The 17,237-nt window shown below is 49.4% G+C and overlaps 1 protein-coding gene and 1 long non-coding RNA gene across 6 annotated transcripts in view; one reads left to right on the forward strand and one right to left on the reverse strand.

Moving 5' to 3' along the window:
- The window catches only part of Prkce (protein kinase C, epsilon), a 489,745-nt gene extending 484,771 nt beyond the window's left edge, over window positions 1-4,974 (reverse strand). Inside the window, exons 1-2 of one of the 3 annotated variants that reach the window (XM_087552363.1) lie at window positions 4,551-4,974; window positions 3,819-4,351 (exon numbers count right to left, since the gene is read on the reverse strand). In XM_087552363.1, coding sequence (XP_087408489.1) covers window positions 3,819-4,166 — 348 coding nt within the window. In that variant the 5' untranslated portion in view covers window positions 4,167-4,351; window positions 4,551-4,974. 3 annotated transcript variants of the gene reach the window in all.
- Window positions 4,975-5,279: 305 nt separating this feature from the next.
- Window positions 5,280-9,734, forward strand: LOC120093190 (uncharacterized). Of its 3 annotated transcripts, none has more exons than XR_015622670.1 (3): window positions 5,280-6,262; window positions 9,178-9,315; window positions 9,431-9,734. It is a non-coding gene; the product is annotated as an uncharacterized LOC120093190 (long non-coding RNA). The 3 variants fall into 3 exon arrangements; XR_015622669.1 differs by having other exon boundaries at window positions 9,181-9,315; XR_015622671.1 differs by having other exon boundaries at window positions 9,181-9,270.
- Window positions 9,735-17,237: the final 7,503 nt, after the last annotated feature.

The following is a 17,237-nucleotide window of genomic DNA, read 5'->3' on the forward strand; positions in this document are numbered from 1 at the left end:
CTGGAACCCAGAGTGGAAGGGTCCTGCTAGTTGTCCTTGGATCTCTGCACATATATCCATAAACACATGCATGCATATGGACATGCGCACGTGCGTGTGCACACACACACACAGAGTGCACGTGAGTGTGCATGCTAAGTAAATAAAAATAAATACATGAAGAAATGGTAAGGCGGGCATCAATAAAGAGAAACACTAACATCAACCTCTACCTCTACAGAATCCAGAGCCTCTCCTCTGGATTCCTACAATTCACAATTCCTACTCTAGCTGTATTTCTCAAAGCAAGGTTAATGGGGTCAAAATTCCAAGGACAGATGATTGAAAATGCAGACTCCCCTCGATCATCCCAAACCACAGAATCACAGCTCTGAGGGGGCAGGGCCAAGAGGCCACTGTCCTGCAGTCCTAGCACCTTCCCCTAGTGTCGCCTGGGCACACCCAAGTCAGTAGCTTTTCATCCAGTTTCTCAAAGACCTGGCTCAAACCCTTCCCACTGTTCGCTTCGAGCTCTGTCTACAGTTCCCTTTGCCGTCAAAACCCGAAATGTCTTTCTCTCCACTGTCAGGAAGATAGTTCCCTCAGCCTGGGCCTTGCACATTCTAAAATCACTCTTCTAAATTTTCTTCTGCCCTGGAGTTCCAGGCTGCAGCTCCACATCCCTAACGATGTTAAACTGCCGGGATGAGTTCCCTTTCTTTATACTTTACATCCATGTTTAGTTGAATGTGAACAAAGAAAAACTAAAACCACCAAATCCAAACCTCTGGTCCTTATAACGAAAAGCGAGGCTTAAGAAAAGGCTAGTAGAAAGTAAAAGAAAGAGATTTTTGTTTGTTTTGTTTTTACTTTTAAATTATAGTCCAGGTAGTACTCAAATGAACGACCCTGAGTTGGGGCGACTTTGTTCAGCCTTACCCTCAGCTCAGCCATGCTTACCCATCCTGCAGTGCTGGACACAGGCACTCTCTGTGCCTCTCTTCCAGGGCTGTCCAAGCCTCTCATGCCTGCTGTGGCCTCTGGCAGGTCTCTCTGAACATCACCTACATGTTTACAGCCATGTGCGTGTCTTTCCCAGGAGCCTCCCTGGGTTCTCCCAGCTCTCCTAGAACACCTTGGTTTTGAACTTCCAATCTACTTATAGTACCACTCATTTGGAACTAAATGTGTGTGTGTTTGCATGTGTCTGTATGTACATGTATAAATGTGTATATATATACATATATGTATATATAATATATGTATATGTGTGTGTATTTATACATGTGTGTATATGTATATACTTATGTATATATGAATACATGTGCTACCGTCCTTTCCCTAGAGTAATACGAGCCCCTCAAGAGTAACCTGTGGCCTCTTTTTTATCCCTGGGTTAATTAAATGCTAGGCTTGGTAGAATTTGACCACATAAGCTGATGGATGAGTTCAGAACCAGCTGAGGTGCTCTAAAGTGTAGACAGGAGTAGCTTCTTTGCGCTCTCCACATCTCCTCAGAGCTATACCTATAAAACACTGTGTCTCTTCATTCCTTCCAAGAAGAGAGCACAAGGGTTTGAACCCAGGAAGTTCTACCTAAAGCTCTGACACTGTGCATGTCCTTGGGTGACAGACATGGGGAAGGTGGCCCTTCTGTGACTTGTCTCCATTTCCAGCCTGGCCAGCCGTGTTGCTGGGGTCCCCATATTTATTTCCGAGAGCAGCCACAGCATCCCTCAGTCAGAACCAGCGCCACCACTTGAGTCATTCTTTGGGCTTCTCCCAGTCTTGTTTTTAATCTGTCCAATGCCTGTCATATCCAATTCACACTTGCTATAAGGCAGAAGAGATAATGATTTTGAAAGCACTTTACGTTATCGCGCATAATAAAAATGTCAGGGCCACAGCATATGAATCTGCAGGGCTAATAAATAGCCTGGGAGCCCAGACAGACTGTTCCCTCCTGGGCAAACAGTGAGCCAGAGGAGGTGAGGGCTCAACCTCCAACCCACCTGTGCTTACCATGCGACCTTGGGTACCCACTTAGCTTCCCTGGAACTCAATGTCCTTGTCTGGAAATGTTGCCTGTGCACTAGAAGATCTGGTCTAGAGCCAAGGCCAGCATAAATGTAAGAACCTTGGAGAATGGCTATCAAGCAATGAGCTCTGGCTGCACACTTCCTTAGAAGAACTGAGGAGAGAGAGAGAGAGAGAGAGAGAGAGAGAGAGAGAGAGAGAGAGAGATCCTGTTCTGCTGTGAGTTTGGAGGAGCCCCCAGTTCAGTGTCGCCAGAGAAACTCAGATCGATCCTTCCAACTGGTGCGTGGATATGGAAAACAGGGAGCTGCTGTTCATCTCTGCTCTCCGCCCCACTGCTTATCCTGAGACCCTCCTGCAACAGGCCCCACCTTCCTGATACTCCAGTCAAAGTTTTCTTCCCCTTTTTATACAAAAACACAGATGTTTAGCACCGAAGTCTGTCTGTGAAGTTGGTTAACCCTCCGTGCCCCTTTGGATGTCATGGTGAGCATCAGTAAAAGGATAGTGGGGGAAGGGAGGCTGAGGTCAGGATCCTAAAGTTTGCCTGCTGTCTAAAGTGGAAGCCACGGATCTCCTGCAGCTGAGCTGTGGCTTACAAGGGCTGCCCTAAAAGCCTCTTTAGTAACCATGGTTTCCAGAAGGCTCCGCCACAGCCAGGAGCATAAAAAGAGCAGGTCTCCCCTCCACTTTCCCCCTAAAAGCTCCATGTCCTTGAAAATAGGTTTAAACCTATGAGGTAAAGTGACATATGAAGGCATGCGCACCCTCTGACCCCTGAGATATTCATGAAGTTATCTGCGCTTTCAGCAGATTCTCCCACAACTCTTCATGAGGCAGCACAGACAGCTCTCAGTGCAGACCAAAGAATCTTGAAAATATATCTATCCTTAGCAACACTTGCTCCAGATAGAAGCATGTAACAAACCTAAAGACAGAGATATTCACTTCCTAATTTAAAGCTGTTCCTACAAGAAGAGAGCGGGTGGGGGTGGCTTCTCTGACTACTCAAGTGCCGGGGTTGAATGTATCAGTTTAAGGTATGCTGGCAAGGCCTACTTCAAAATCCCTCATACGTGACAGTGGAATCAGTTAACAGCTTGATTTCAGAAACAGTGTTTGATCCTACAACGCATCACAGTCGAAGCTCGGAAGCATACAATCTTAAGATTCAAAGTCCTGGTTTCCTATCACCACAGGGAGAACCCTTTTGAAAATACAGCATTCTAAATGGACGGGCAAAGCGAGCTGGAGTTCTGTTTCTGGGACTCTATAGAGGGGACACCTGGGGGATAAGCACCTTCTGGTATGTCAGCCAATGAGCTAAACAGTGATTTAGGAACGAGGAGGCTTCCTACCAGAAGGTTTTATAAAACTACTCACTGGGCAACCCAGGATAAAGCCAGGAGGCACAAAACCCCTCCAGTCTGAGTTCCACGTGTCTCTCCAAGGACAGAGACCCACCCACACAAGTCACTCAGCCAGCCCACCATGCTCTTGCAGATTCCCTCCACTAACCTATGCACCTGCATTCCGGGTTCTCTCCCAATTTCCAAGCCCCCTGTACTGCTCACTGTTGGGAGGGCACAGAGGGGACATGGGATAGTGCCCATCTGTCAAATCGCATCGTTCTTATCCTAATGTGTATGTCTCTCCAGCTACGAAATAAAACGTGCCTCTTCAAGAAAACTGAGACGTATGTGCACACACAGACAAACAGCCCAGGGCCCCAGTACCAAGGCTTAGGCAGCGAGTCTTTCCCTGGGACCCCGGACTCCTGGACATGGAGGGGCTGGACTCACCCAGTCCTCGAAGTGACGGCTCCCATTCTGCAGCAGCTCCTCGAACTGGATGGTGCAGTTGGCCACGAAGTCGTCGTAGCCGATAGGAGCATCGTGAAAGACAGCCAGCTCGATCTTGCGCCCATTGCACACATCAGTGACGAACTCATCGTGCCAGGCCGGACTGTTGGTCTTCTGCTTGGTGGCTGTTTGGCCGATGCGCGAGTCGTCCACGTTAAGGGCAATGTAGGGGTCCAGAAGGAACGTCTGGGGCCGGGGTCCCACCGCATGGCGCAGCGACCAGGCTGTGGGCTTCAAGCTCACGGCCTCGCAGATTTTGATCTTAAGAAGGCCATTGAACACTACCATGGTCGGGGCGGGGGTCACTCCGTCCGCCCCGAGGGCAGGATTGAAGAGCAGGAGCAGGCGCGCTGGGAGCCTGGGGGGACTCCTGGGTCCCCTCTTGCCCCACCCCACTCACTCGCTACACCTTGTGGCGCTGCGTCCTGGCGCCGGCGATTCTCAGCGAGTGCATGTATTTCCTCGCCGGATTCCTAACGGAAAACAGGGAGGGGGGAGAGCTGGAGACGTCCGTTTTTGGAGCAAGTCTCTCCCCCCCCACCACCGGCGACACCTTCACGGGAGGAGACGAGCTGTCGCCTCCGCTGCAAGCCGCGGGGGCTGCCTCGCCGCCTCGCTGGTTCTTCGGGTCCGTGTGCGGAGAAGCAGGCGCCGCGCCCGGCGCTCACCTACCTTTCCGAAACATAATCCCCGGGCAATTTCGACTCCCGGAGGGGGAGGGGGCGGCGGGACGGGGCGGGGACGAGAACCGGGGGCACAGATTTCAACCCGGATCCTCTTCGCCCACCCAGCGCCTGCCTCGGACGGCGCGGGGCGGAGGGTGGACTGAGAGATGTGCAGTCTATCCGGAGGGATGCATGTCGAGAGGAAATGGTCCTCCCCGGAGCCAAATTTTTTAAAAATCCACAAGCCGCACAGCCAGCCCGGCCGCCACCTCCCGGGCCAAGCAGAGCCGCGCCGCAGCCGGCGATCGCGAGGCGCCCGGTGCCCAGGATCTCACATCCGCGCGGGCTTGGGAGGTAGAGGTGGCCGCCACTCGGGTTCGGGGCGCAGGCCGGCACCCGGCGGTGCGCAGCGCGGCGGCGGGGCAGGGACTGCGACTCGGCGCGGCCCCTCCTCCCGCCCGCCGGCGCCCGCCCGCCCGCCGCGCTCCCCGCGTCCGCGCTCTCGGCTGCCGCCGGCTCGCCGCCCGCCAGAGCGCTCAGCCCGCGATCTGCTTCCCTCGATCGCCGTGCGAGCGATTCTCCCTCCCTCTAATGCAGGAAATGCGCAAAAGACGTCAGTGTGTGTGTGTGTGTGTTTGTGTGTGTGTGTGTGTGTGTGTGTGTGTGTGTGTGTGTGCACGCGCGCGCGCGCGCGCCACTGTTTGGGGAAATAGAAAGTTTTGCCGGTTGGGGGAGCAATACGGGAAAAGTGAGCCGAGCAGAAAACAGCAGCGAGCGGGCCGGCCCGGTCCGTTGGTGGCGGCGCGCGGGGGAGCTAAGGGAAGACTCCGCGCGGGACTCAGGAGTGTGGCGGCGCGGGGGTGCGGGGGCGACTGTCGCAGGCCGAGTCTGTGCTCCTCGGATCTGCACCGGGAGAGCCGGGTCTGAACCCGGAGAGTGGCGAGCCGCCCTTCTCTCTAGCACCCTGCGGTCAACACTGTCATTTATTGCTGGGGCTGGAGGAATGGAGGGGGCTGCAATGTCCAAGAAGACTAAGCGCCTTCCCCCACTCCGCCTGGACTGTGGCGGTCACCAGCCGCCCGCGGAGAGCTGGCCTGTTTGTCACTGCCCTGGGATTCTCTACCGTGCCGCGATGGGGGAGGGGACACCCGGACTGCTGAGCCCTTCTGGGTGTGAGTTTTGAAGCCTAATTTTCCTCTTATTTTCCCCTTGGGGAGACTCTCCCCTCTGGGGATTTGTTCCGGATCTGCTCGGGTTGCGAGAACTTGTTGACCAGTGAAGACTGGTAGAACCCCGGTCCGCCCTGGTTCGAATGTCTGTTTATTTCTCAAAGTGACTCCTCCTACGTATGCGGGACCTCGTGTGTGTCCCTTAAGGGGTCAAGGCTCGGTCCGCGCGCTGACAACGGGCTTTCGGGCTGCGGGAAAGTCGGGTGCGCCCTCCTGGGGGCCAGTGGCTCTATCTATGCTAATTTCCTCGGTAACCTTTAAACTCTCTGGAAGCGGCCGCGACGGCGGCTTGTCACGTGAGACAACCCTGGGCTGCTAGGGAAGCATTTTCTCGGCCCGGACCGAGAAGACGGGCGACAGGGCATGGCTCTGCGTCCAGCGGACTGGGAACCTGGGAAGGCCGGGTTGAGCGTGCCAGGCCCGGGGCGCCGCACAGCGGGAACTTCCAGCCTGCGCCCGGGAAGGGGCTGGTCCCGCTGCTCCCCACTGTGTGAGTGGAAAAAGAAAACCTCCGCCCTCACCCGAGTGCCAAGAGAAGTCCGACTGTTCGTAGGGATGGTGAAAAGCTGAGTGTTTATCTGGCGACTCTGATAAGTGTAGACAAAAATGTACAAATCGCATCCCGTTCACTTTTCTCTCTGTGGAAAAGGATTATCATTCCTTGTAGTTTAAAGATGAGGAGGCAGTCTCCAGGAACGACTTATCAAATGCAGTATACAGCCGGGTCCCCCAATCCCCACCCCGCCCCCGTCCAAGAAAAAGAGTTCAGAGGTTTGAGTTTAGGCAGATCTCCGCCCAAAGCTTAAGCGTGCAGTCACGCCCCCTCCCCGGAGCCTACTAATGCCTCAGAGCCAGTTCTGTTACGTGGGATAACTTGGTATATGGATGCTGACGAAAATGCACCTTTGGGAACGATTACGGTCTTAAGATCATTGGCGCTTAAAAAATAATTTTAAACTTCCTTTAAGGACATGCAGGAAAAGGTAACCACAAATGAGACTTTCTCTCCAGACTATGTGTTCAGGAAGCAGGCCCAGTGCTATAATAATAATAATAATAATAATAATAATAATAATAATAATAATAATAATAATGATGATGATGGTGGTGGTGGTGGTAGGAATACAGTCTAAGTTTAAAGAATGTCAAAAAGTTCATTTAAAAAATGGTATGTAAGTCATGTTTTTAAAATAAAAGTTAATATAAATTTCCAGGACAAGCAGAACATGCCAATTTTAGATCATTTTAAATAGTTCACAAAGTACAGTTTCCTTTACTCAGCTCCCAGGGACTAAACCACCATCCAAGAGTACACAGGGATGGACCCATTGGCTCCAGCCGCATGTGTAGCAGAGTTTGGCCTTGTCAGGCATCAATGGGATGAGAAGCCCTTGGCCCTCTCAAACCTCAATGCCTGGGTGTAGGAGAATGTCAGGGTGGGTGGGTGGAGGGAGTGGGTGGATGAGTGGGGGAGCACTCTTATAGAAGCAGGGGGAGGGGAGATGGGTTAGGGTGTTCCTGGAGGGGAAACTGGGAAAGGGGATAACATTTGAAATGTAAATAAAAAAATATCCAATAAAAGAGAAAAAAAAGAAGAATAAAATCAAGCTCAAGAATCTGTCAGACATATAGGACTAGTGAGAGAATTTAAAAACAGCTTTACACAGAAATGGACTGCTTCAATGCCCTTCCCTGTCCAGGCTCTGCTGGGCAATCCAGAAGTTCAGGGACTTCTTGAGTTACAGATCCTAACTTAACTAGTTTGTGTTTCCCAATATCTCTCTAATTTTGTCTGATGGGCCTTATCTGACATGCAAACAGAGTTGGAATCGAAAATCATAGACATAGATCCCTTCTTTTTGGCATACTAAACAAGAACTAAATTTAGAATTAAACACTCAATTTGAACTTTTGAGTTAGTTTATCCCCCTCCCTCTCCTCCCACACCCTGCTTCCACCAGCAAACATTAAAGACTTAAAATATATGAGTCTGTTTAAAACAGAGAAGCCGCAAGCTCCCAATATTGTCTCTGGGCATCTTGGTTAAGGTGAAAGAAAACAGGAAGGGGGGAGAGTGAGGGGGAACACCTGCCTCTTAAGAGACTCTTTAGGTTCACAATCAGACTGCCGTGCTCCAGGGTGAGCAGTATTAGTCTACTTTCAATTACAGGTCTTTTGCATTGGGAATACAAAACACTTGCCCAAACAAAACGCCAGTATTGTATTGGATGAATGTTTATATTAAAAGGGAGAAGTTGGGTGTTCTCCATGCAAACACTGCACTCATTACATCCTGTTCCTAAGTAAATCTCTCACCTTCCTAACTTAGTCACATGAGAATTCCCCAGGGACACCATGGATATGTGAGACACCAGCCTGCCAAAATCCCTGACACACACACACACACACACACACACACACACACACACACACACACATGCTCGCTTGTGCGCACACACTGATTTCAAGACAGGATCTAACTATGCAGTTCTGGCTGTCCTGGAACTCACTATGTAGACCACCCTGGCCTTGAACTCACAAAGATTTTCTTTCCTCTTCCTCCCAAGGGCTGGGATTCAAAGGCATGAGTGTCTATGCTCAGTATAAGGGAGCACTCTTAAATTTACCTAGAGGAGAGGTGGGTCTAAAATAACCTGCTTTAGACTCCAGGCCCTTGCCAGCTAAGGCTTAGAATATAAACTTCTGATCATAATCACTGCCTGGTCAGTCCTCCTCTTAGCCCTTGTATACAATGTAAAGGGCAGGAAGGCAACTGTGTATACATTGAGTTAAATGCCCTTTGGATTGTAACAATAGTCTAGTTATTTCGTAACCTTCGAGAAAGGGCAGAGGAGAGGGAAGAAAATGATGTAAGACTGTAACAAAGACGATCAAGCTGGGGCGCATGCAGAAAGTGCTAATGGTCCAGTGCAGCAACGCTGCCCAGGGCGGTACAACCCATGTTGCAACAGTTCCCGGAATAGGAGCAGCATCCCTTTCCTGGGGGAACTGAGGGAGGCATCACTACAAGGCCTTTTGAGTCAGAACTTCAGCAGCAGAAAGGGAAAGACATAGGAGGCCAAGAGAACAGACCCTGAAGTGCATAGGAAGAGCTCTTCAGCCCAGCTTAAGCAGGTAGGAGCAGGAGAGAAGGTGGGTGGGAACCTAACAGTAAAAGACACCTTGGCCATGCAGATGTTTGAACTGCTTCCGAGAGAGACACTGAACATTCAGTGGTTTTGAGAAGTTTCTAGAATTAATTCTTTTCAAAACAGCTTGCTGTCAGGGGTATAACTTGGGTATAACCTAGTGCTTCAGGGCGCCCTGGGTTAAATCCCCAACTGCAGTGGGAGGACTGGGGAGGGTAGTGAATGGATGTTTTTCTTTTCTGTAACTTCTCCCCAGCAGACTCACCTCAGAACAGAGTGCCAAAGGGATGCACTGCTGAAGATAATGTGCCCTCTATTCAAGAACGAAACTTCTGTGGATGTTGTTCAGGTCTGCTGATGGCCTCGAGGAAGGAGGGGCCAGAACCTTAGAGGGGTGTGTTAATAACGCCCGTCCCCACCCATTGTTGTGCCAGTTGTTGCCATTTATAGACACTTAATGGGCCTTGGAAAGGTCGCCCTGGTCAGGGTCTATCATCCTTCTTTCACAGGCTCTGCTGAAAAGAATTCAGCTACCTGGGTCTGGGAATAGAATACCCAGCAGCACAAGACAAAGACCATCTGCAGCCTTGCCAAGCCAGCCCCACCCGGCTCCCACCCATTCCAGCACACTCCCAACCTTGTCTCAGGCTCACGTGTCTGTAAACTGGCTTTTACCTGGCTTCTACCCTGGCTTCTTATTTTGGCCCTGACCTGAACTCTGTTGCAGTGACTCAGAGACCAACGTTCACTCGAGCTTTCAAGGAGATGGGTGGATCAATGATCACCCCATAAAGATTAAAAAATGGATGCAGGGAAGTGATGGCCCGGTATCTTCTTCCCATAGTTCCTTGGAGTGACAGCCCACTGGCTAGGATCCCACATGGAGATAACATTCCATATATCTGCTTCTTTCTCATACATTGTACTGTGTCTAGAACCTTTTAAATATTCATATTAATCCAAAAGGTATTAAGTATGTGTTATGTAAAAGAATCAGGAGTAGAGGACTGGTTTTACATATGAGAAGGCCTGAGTTCAATCCTCAAGAAAACACACATGTGAAGGTGTACATACATACATGTACACATACACACACACACACACACACACACACACACACACACACACACCACACACACTCGCGCACACTTCTAAGATGGGTACTCTGGAGAAAATAATTGCTGACTAGCTCCTACTCAGCCAAGGAGAGAGCTAGATCAGTTCATTGAGGTGTTTATTCGTCAGAACTCGGCCTGCATTAATTGAGATCAGCTTAACTGTGCTTCTGGCCGCTGTACTCTGATCAGCACTCCCCAAATGGCAAGACCTCCACAAAATACACATGGCATGGTGGTGGGAGCTCTGTTCCACCTAGCATCACTCTTGCTCCTGGGTCCAAGCCAACTGAACTTTCCTAGGCACAGAGCAAGGGCTGTCTGGAGGCTCTTCTGCAGGCAGTGATGAGTGCTGGGGAAGACATAAGCCTCTGCTGCTCATGCGTTGATAGCTGGAATCAGTAACATGACCCTCTCACCCAACTACAAGAGAAGCTCTGCCCTCTGCACCGGCAATGCCCTGGAGTATTAAGTGGGTGGCCCTGGTATTTCTCTCAGACAATTGGTCCAGAGCACTATGTTTGTTTGCCCTTGGTGGGCAAACAGCCCAGCTGATAAGTGTCATAAAGGGGTGGGACATGGCCCCAGCAATGATCATAGAAAGTTTGGAACTGTTTGGCCTCCAGTGGACATAGAGAAAACATGGGGATCCTACCTCCTATCAGAACCAATGCCCCCACTCCATGCCCCCTTAGTCTTTCCTTCACATGGCATTCTGCAGAGCACCAAGACCCTCAACATCACCCTGGAACCACGACCAAACTCAGGAGACATCCACACAGCACAGAACCGAGGACCCTTGGGTGGTGGTTCTCGGCAGGATGTGACAGAACACTTTGCTGTCTCTATTGTCATTGCATGAGGCATCTGAGATGTAGAAAAGTTGACTGACTCGCCAAAAAGGAAAATGAAAGTTAGAGATCTAGTCCCAAGTCTTAAACCTTCTAGTTAAATTTACTGCAAAAATAAATAATAAAATAAACATTGCCATGCTGGAACAATACCACACCTTTTAATGGTGACAATGTGAGTTACATTTAGTTCCTTAGTAGTGACATTTCTGCATATCCAAGATCAGGACTTGTCTTAATTTATTCTAAATTAAACTGACCTTATACCAGTATAATTCTTTGAATAAAATATACGACATATTACAATAATGATATATTTACTCTCAAAGGACAATGGTATTAATGGTATTGGTGGAGTTCCTGTTTTGTTGATCAAAAGGTTCAAACAAATCTCTCTCTCTCTCTCTCTCTCTCTCTCTCTCTCTCTCTCTCTCTCTCTCTCTCTCTCTCTCTCTCTCTCTCTCTCTCTCTCTCTCTGTGTGTGTGTGTGTGTTTCAAGACAGGATCTCACTGTGGTCCACCATGCTAGACCTGGCACTCCCTGTGTACACTAGCCTGGCCTGGAACTCACAGAAATTCTCCAAATTCTGACCCCTGGACACTGGGAGCAAAGGAGTGTGCCACCACGCTTGGCCTAACCTCTGTATTTGTGCATCTCCACTCCCATTCTAGCCACATCAATGTTGGATGTGGCTTTTGACACCCGTACAAGTGTAGTGGGTGCTTCCGCTGGCTACCATGCCTCTAGCACACTCTGGACATTTAGCTGATGACCCATTGCTACTTTCTCACCTGCCTTTTCAGGATAAACAAGGGCTCAAGGGCAGGGAATATTGCTGTTTATCAGTGATAAGAATCAGGCACCATGGGGCTGGGGATTTAGCTCAGTGGTAGAGCGCTTACCTAGGAAGCGCAAGGCCCTGGGTTCGGTCCCCAGCTCCGAAAAAAAGAACCAAAAAAAAAAAAAAAAAAAAAAAAAAAAAAAAAAACCACGCACCATAAAACCTGTCACCAGAACTGGTTAAACCCACCCATTCTGTTTCAGGGGCTGCACTGTTGGTAGGTCTTCCCTTGGTAAAGGCCATGACCCTCCACAGACAAGGCATCGCTGTCCTACTTCAGTGAAGCTCTAACCCCCTTCCAGAGCTCTCTACCACCTTCTTCCTCATACCTCCTCTGCATGATATAGCTATTTGATACCTACCTTAATCTGCTACTCCCACGCTCACACCCCCCAAAAAGTTTAAAAGTTCAGAGGCTCAAGCGTGACTCATTTTGGAACTCCTGGGTATCTTGGGCGTACTGTAATAATTGAATGACTCTTGTGAGAAAAATGATACTGATACAGTTCTTTAAGTTGTTTGGTTAACAAGAGTCAAACAAAAGGACATCTTTTGATAACTTTTGCTCTAGGAAAATTTAAAAGAAAAGGGGTGCTCTAAATCTTGCAGATTCTCCATTGTTTGTTCAAATGAGTGACCAAGTCAGTAGGTTAGTGGAAGCCTGGGCAGTACCTCTCTGGTCAGTGCCTTCATGCCATGCCTGGCTCCACGAGTCCATGGCGCCCTCTGGTGGATACCAGCACAGATGCTATGGGAATCTAATGGTTTCTGCTCCCGGTGAACTGAGCACTGTCCTTCACTTGCTGGCTTCTCTCTAGTTGCTGTGAGCCCCCCCAGTTCACCACAGTCCATGCTAGCGCTGAATGGACTTGGGAATAGATCTAAAGAGGGTTTCAGAGACTCTGTTATCTCTTACCCAGCATCTGCAAAATGTCTCAGGACAGGGGCCAGCAGGGTAGACAAGGGACAGGGTTCTGCTTATCTCCGATGGGGCTTTTGGAAGAGGCAGCTGAGCCAGGAGCTTAGAAAGAATGAGGGTGGCCCATAGCACCCTCATTTGGAGAATTCCAAAGCCTAATGCTCACCCCACAATCCAGTAAAGAATGCAGCACACACACACACACACACACACACACACACACACACACACACACACACACAGGTCGGGGGGCACAAATGATTGATACAGAGACAACACATGGTTTGACATAAGGGTCAGAGAGTTACATGGTAGGTGGGAGCTTCATTTTTCTAGCTCAATTGAAGCTGTGTGACTCCCCCACTCTCTGGAAGACATAATACTGTATAGACTGTTGTGTTACACATAAATAGTCTGTTATGTCTATTGAAGTATCCTGCCTATGGTATAGACATATATACCATAGACATCTATACTATGGGCATATGCCTATGGTATAGACAGAATAGCAAGCCCAGGGATAGGTCAAAGGGAAGACCATTGTACATGGAGCCACTGGGTTCATCCACGTGCCAATCACAAGTGAGAGACAATTACAAGATGCTGCTACCAGGTAGGAGCGTGTGCGCGCGCGTGTGCGTGTGTGTGTGCGTGTGTGTGTGTGTGTGTGTGTGTGTGTGTGTATAAAATCTTCTCAAAAGGAGGAGCTTTGACTGTGTTACAGGTGATTCCATGATGGTTTGTTCAGGAAAAACTGAGACACATGGGGTTGTGGTCTATTTGTTTAATAAGCTCAAATCAGAAGGTAAGGGAATCCTGGGGGCCTCAAGGCATATTACAAAGACTCACCCTGCACATTTCTGGGGGTGGTAAGTCAGCTCCTGACGGGAGGAGGGATTCATAAGAAATGGACAGAGAGTTACCCATACCCAGGTGTGAGGAATGGACAGTCAGGAATGCTCAGTGTTTGTTCTTTATGAAACACATGCATGACAGAAGCTGGTCACCAGCTGGACCCCTCACCAACGAGCTACCTAGGAAGGAAGGGCAAGCCGCCCAACCTTGTCTCACCAGTTGTCATGGGAGCAAGTCCCTTCAGCTCTGGCCTCTATCTGCATGTGAGCCACCTAGCTCTGCTTCTTAGGGGCTCCACTCTGTGGTCCCCATTGTTTTCTTTAGCATCTGGCCACCCTCTAGTAGCACTTTCCTATCAGTAAGTCCCACCATCCATCTTTCCTATATTTTTAAATAATTTTTAAAAAGTGCACGTATACCATGAGGGGTTTTACCAGAGCATTTTCTAGCTGTTCCTTCTTTCCTCACCTTTTATGTTCTTATATTCACTCCTCCCATTTTCCTTCCCTCCCCACTTCTGTTCCCCTCCTTTCTGATCTTATGTCTCATGGACTCCAGTAACCTCTCTTTCCTCCTGTACTGGCTGGTTTTGTGTGTCAACTGGACACAAGCGGAGTTATCACAGCAAAAGGAGCCTCCCTTAAGGAAATGCCTTCATGAGACCCAGCTGTAAGGCATTTTCTCATTAGTGATCAAGGGTGGGAGGGCCCAGCCCATTGTGGGTGGTGCCGTTCCTGGGATGGTGGTCCAGGGTTCTATAAGAGAGCAAGCTGAGCAAGCTGGGGAAACAAGCCAGTAAGTTACATCCCTCCAAGGCCTCTGCATCAGCTCCTGCTTCCTGACCTGCTTGAGTTCCTGTCCTGACTTCCTTTGGTGATGAACAGCAATGTGGAAGTGTAAGCTGAATAAACCCTTTCCTCATCAACTTGCTTTTTGGTCACGATGTTTGTGCAGGAATAGGAACCCGGACTAAGAGACCCCCATCAGTCCCCATCTCAAGATGCGCTCTCCTTTGATGTAGTCTCACTGTGTAATGAAGCTGCCCTGGCCCTCATCCAGGCCTCCACGCTGCCTTGAACCTCTTACCTTTGTATTGTGCCTTCGCAATGCAGAAGCTTCCGCCTACTGAAGGTGCAATGTTTTAACCCTTCTTCACTTCATGTTTCTCGGCTGCCACCTCCTCCCCCTCCTTCCTCAGCCCTCCCACCTTGCTCACTGGACTGCCTTCCATTCTCACCATCCTCAGCACTGGTTTGTAGTCTCTACCTGACTGAACTGTGCTCTGTGTCGGAGGATGCACGGTCCCCTCCCCCCAGAATTCTTTCTCCCTGGTTTCCATGACACCTGAGCTCTCCCTGATTTTTTCCCCTACCTCCCTGTGGCTTCTCCTCCTCAGTTTCTTTTGTTTTTCTCCGTTGTCCTTTCTCTTAAACGCATCATTATCTATTCGGTAGGCACAGTACTGAGCACTGAGAAGCTGAAGCACAAGACCATGAGGTGCTGTGAGTTTGAAGGAAGAGGAGACAGCGCCCCTTGGCCTCCAGCGACAAGGAAAGGCCCTCTGGAAAAGTAGAGGTGGAAACTGGACCTGGACAAGAGGATGAGAGCATTCGGGTGGACAGATTTCCCACTCACTGCATGAGACTTGAGACTTGAAAAGGCTTTAGTCAGTGGGGTGTGTGTGTGTGTGTGTGTGTGTGTGTGTGTGTGTGTGTGTGTGTGTGTGCAAGCGAGGGGAGGAGACTTAGGAGAGGTGAGGAACAGGGTATGGGTAGCATGAAATAGGAAAGCTGGGAAGGTGTAACCAGAAGGAGAAAGGGAATTAGAAAGGCGACAGAGATGGACGCAAACTATAATGAACCCATGTATATGAAGGTGCCATGACAAGCCTATTACTGCACGTTTTAACCTTTTAAATCCTTTTGTTAACATTTATTTAGTACATGTTGGAGTCAGAGGACAGCTCTCAGTAGCCAGTTCTTTTCTCATGTGGGTCTCAAGGATCTAACTATTAATCAGGATCAGGAGCAAGCGTCTACCTACTGAGCCATCTTGCTCATCCTGCAAAGTTCATTTAAAGGGGGGGGGTAATCCAATGAGCCACTAGTTTTCTGATACAAGTTAGAACATTAAAGAGGAGTAGCCCTAAGGGTTATCCCCGGTAGAATGATCCAGAAAGATAACGCAGCTGTCGAGAATACCTAATGTTTTTGTGGAGAGCTGGCAGCACCTATGTCTCAATGAATGGGCCTCAAAGACCTCTAGACCCTGAGGTGTCTTTCTCTGCCATGCCTGTCTATGTCAGCAATGTCCTCAGGAACTGCCTGGACTCTGGGCCTCTGTGAACATCTCACCGTCCTGTGGGTGAGAACTGATGCTTTTCACTTTCTGCTGCATCCTGGCCTGCGTGTGCTGAAGTTAAAGGAAGTGAGCTGTGCATCTGAATTCCTCTCTCCGCCTCTGGAAGGTGGACATAGTGTGAGCAGCTGCATTATAGGCCTGCAGCCTTGACGGACTGAATCCCTGTTCATGAGACAGCCCCTTTCCTCCGGGACCTGCATTTTCCAGTCATTCTGTCCCAGCAAAGTGACTGAGATAGAATTGACTTCCCACCCATCAGAGGTCAGGTGAGAAAAATGTGATTCAACACTGCTACTTAGGTTCCTAAGGAGGGGTCAGAGTTAAATAAAGCATCTGCATGGGACCCCTATTGAAAGGTGGCGTTAAAGTTTTTTCTTTCTTGAGTGCAGATGTGTGTCCATGCATGTAGGTGCATGCACACGAGGAGGGCAAGGGTTAAGGTTAACATCTGGTACTTTTTTCTTCTACTCCCCATTTTATTTAATTGTCTCAGTAACCCTGGAGCTCACAGCCACGCCAGGCTTTCTGTGGGTGTGAGCAGTCTGAATCCAAGTCCTCATCTGACCCACTACCACTGGGCCCCTACCTCAGTGCCATTGTCTTTAGAAGAGACCAAAGGACACATCCACACATGCATGCACGCATGCACATGAGTGTACAGGTTTTGCTCTGCTTTTTCTCGGGTGAAGTCCAGTGTCACTTCAATTTCTTTTTAAGATTTATTTATTTTATGTATGTGAGTACACTGTCACTGTCTCCAGACATACCAGAGGAAGGCATCGGATCTCATTACAGATGGTTGTGTGTTTGCTGGGAATTGAACTCAGGACCTCTGGAAGAGCAGTCAGTGCTCTTAACCACGGAGCCATCTCTCCAGCCCTCACCTCAAATCTTGACTCAGCCAACAGGAAGCCAATCCTCCTGACGCTGGAGCAGAACCCAGATCTAATAAGTCTCTGTGCTTGATGCCTCCCCAGCCTGAGGTGGTCTGAGGTGCTCTCCCACGGCCAGCAAGCTCCCTAACTGGGGGCTGTGTGCCTCATTCCTTGGTATATCTCTGTTATCTTCAGTACACAGTAGGCTCCCATAAACACTGGGTATACAAAAGGATGGAAAGAACGTGTCCTTAGCGTGTGCTTAGCTGATGTGTCCCACAGGGACTCTTCAGCACTGTCACCTGGGTAACACAATGACAGGCGTAGCCCAGTGTGCAGGACGGATTCAGTTTGGATGCTCAGGGACTTTGCTGTGGAATCCTGAGTAAAACTAGGAAGTCTCTTCATGGGCTTCAGTCCAGTCGCATGCACACTGTACAGAAGGACAAGGCTGTGGAATTATGGGTAGAAACAGTACATGGCACAAGTAATTCTCAA

Source organism: Rattus norvegicus, chromosome 6, assembly GCF_021556685.1.
Source record: "Rattus norvegicus strain SHRSP/BbbUtx chromosome 6, alternate assembly SHRSP_T2T, whole genome shotgun sequence".
Taxonomy (NCBI): domain Eukaryota; kingdom Metazoa; phylum Chordata; class Mammalia; order Rodentia; family Muridae; genus Rattus; species Rattus norvegicus.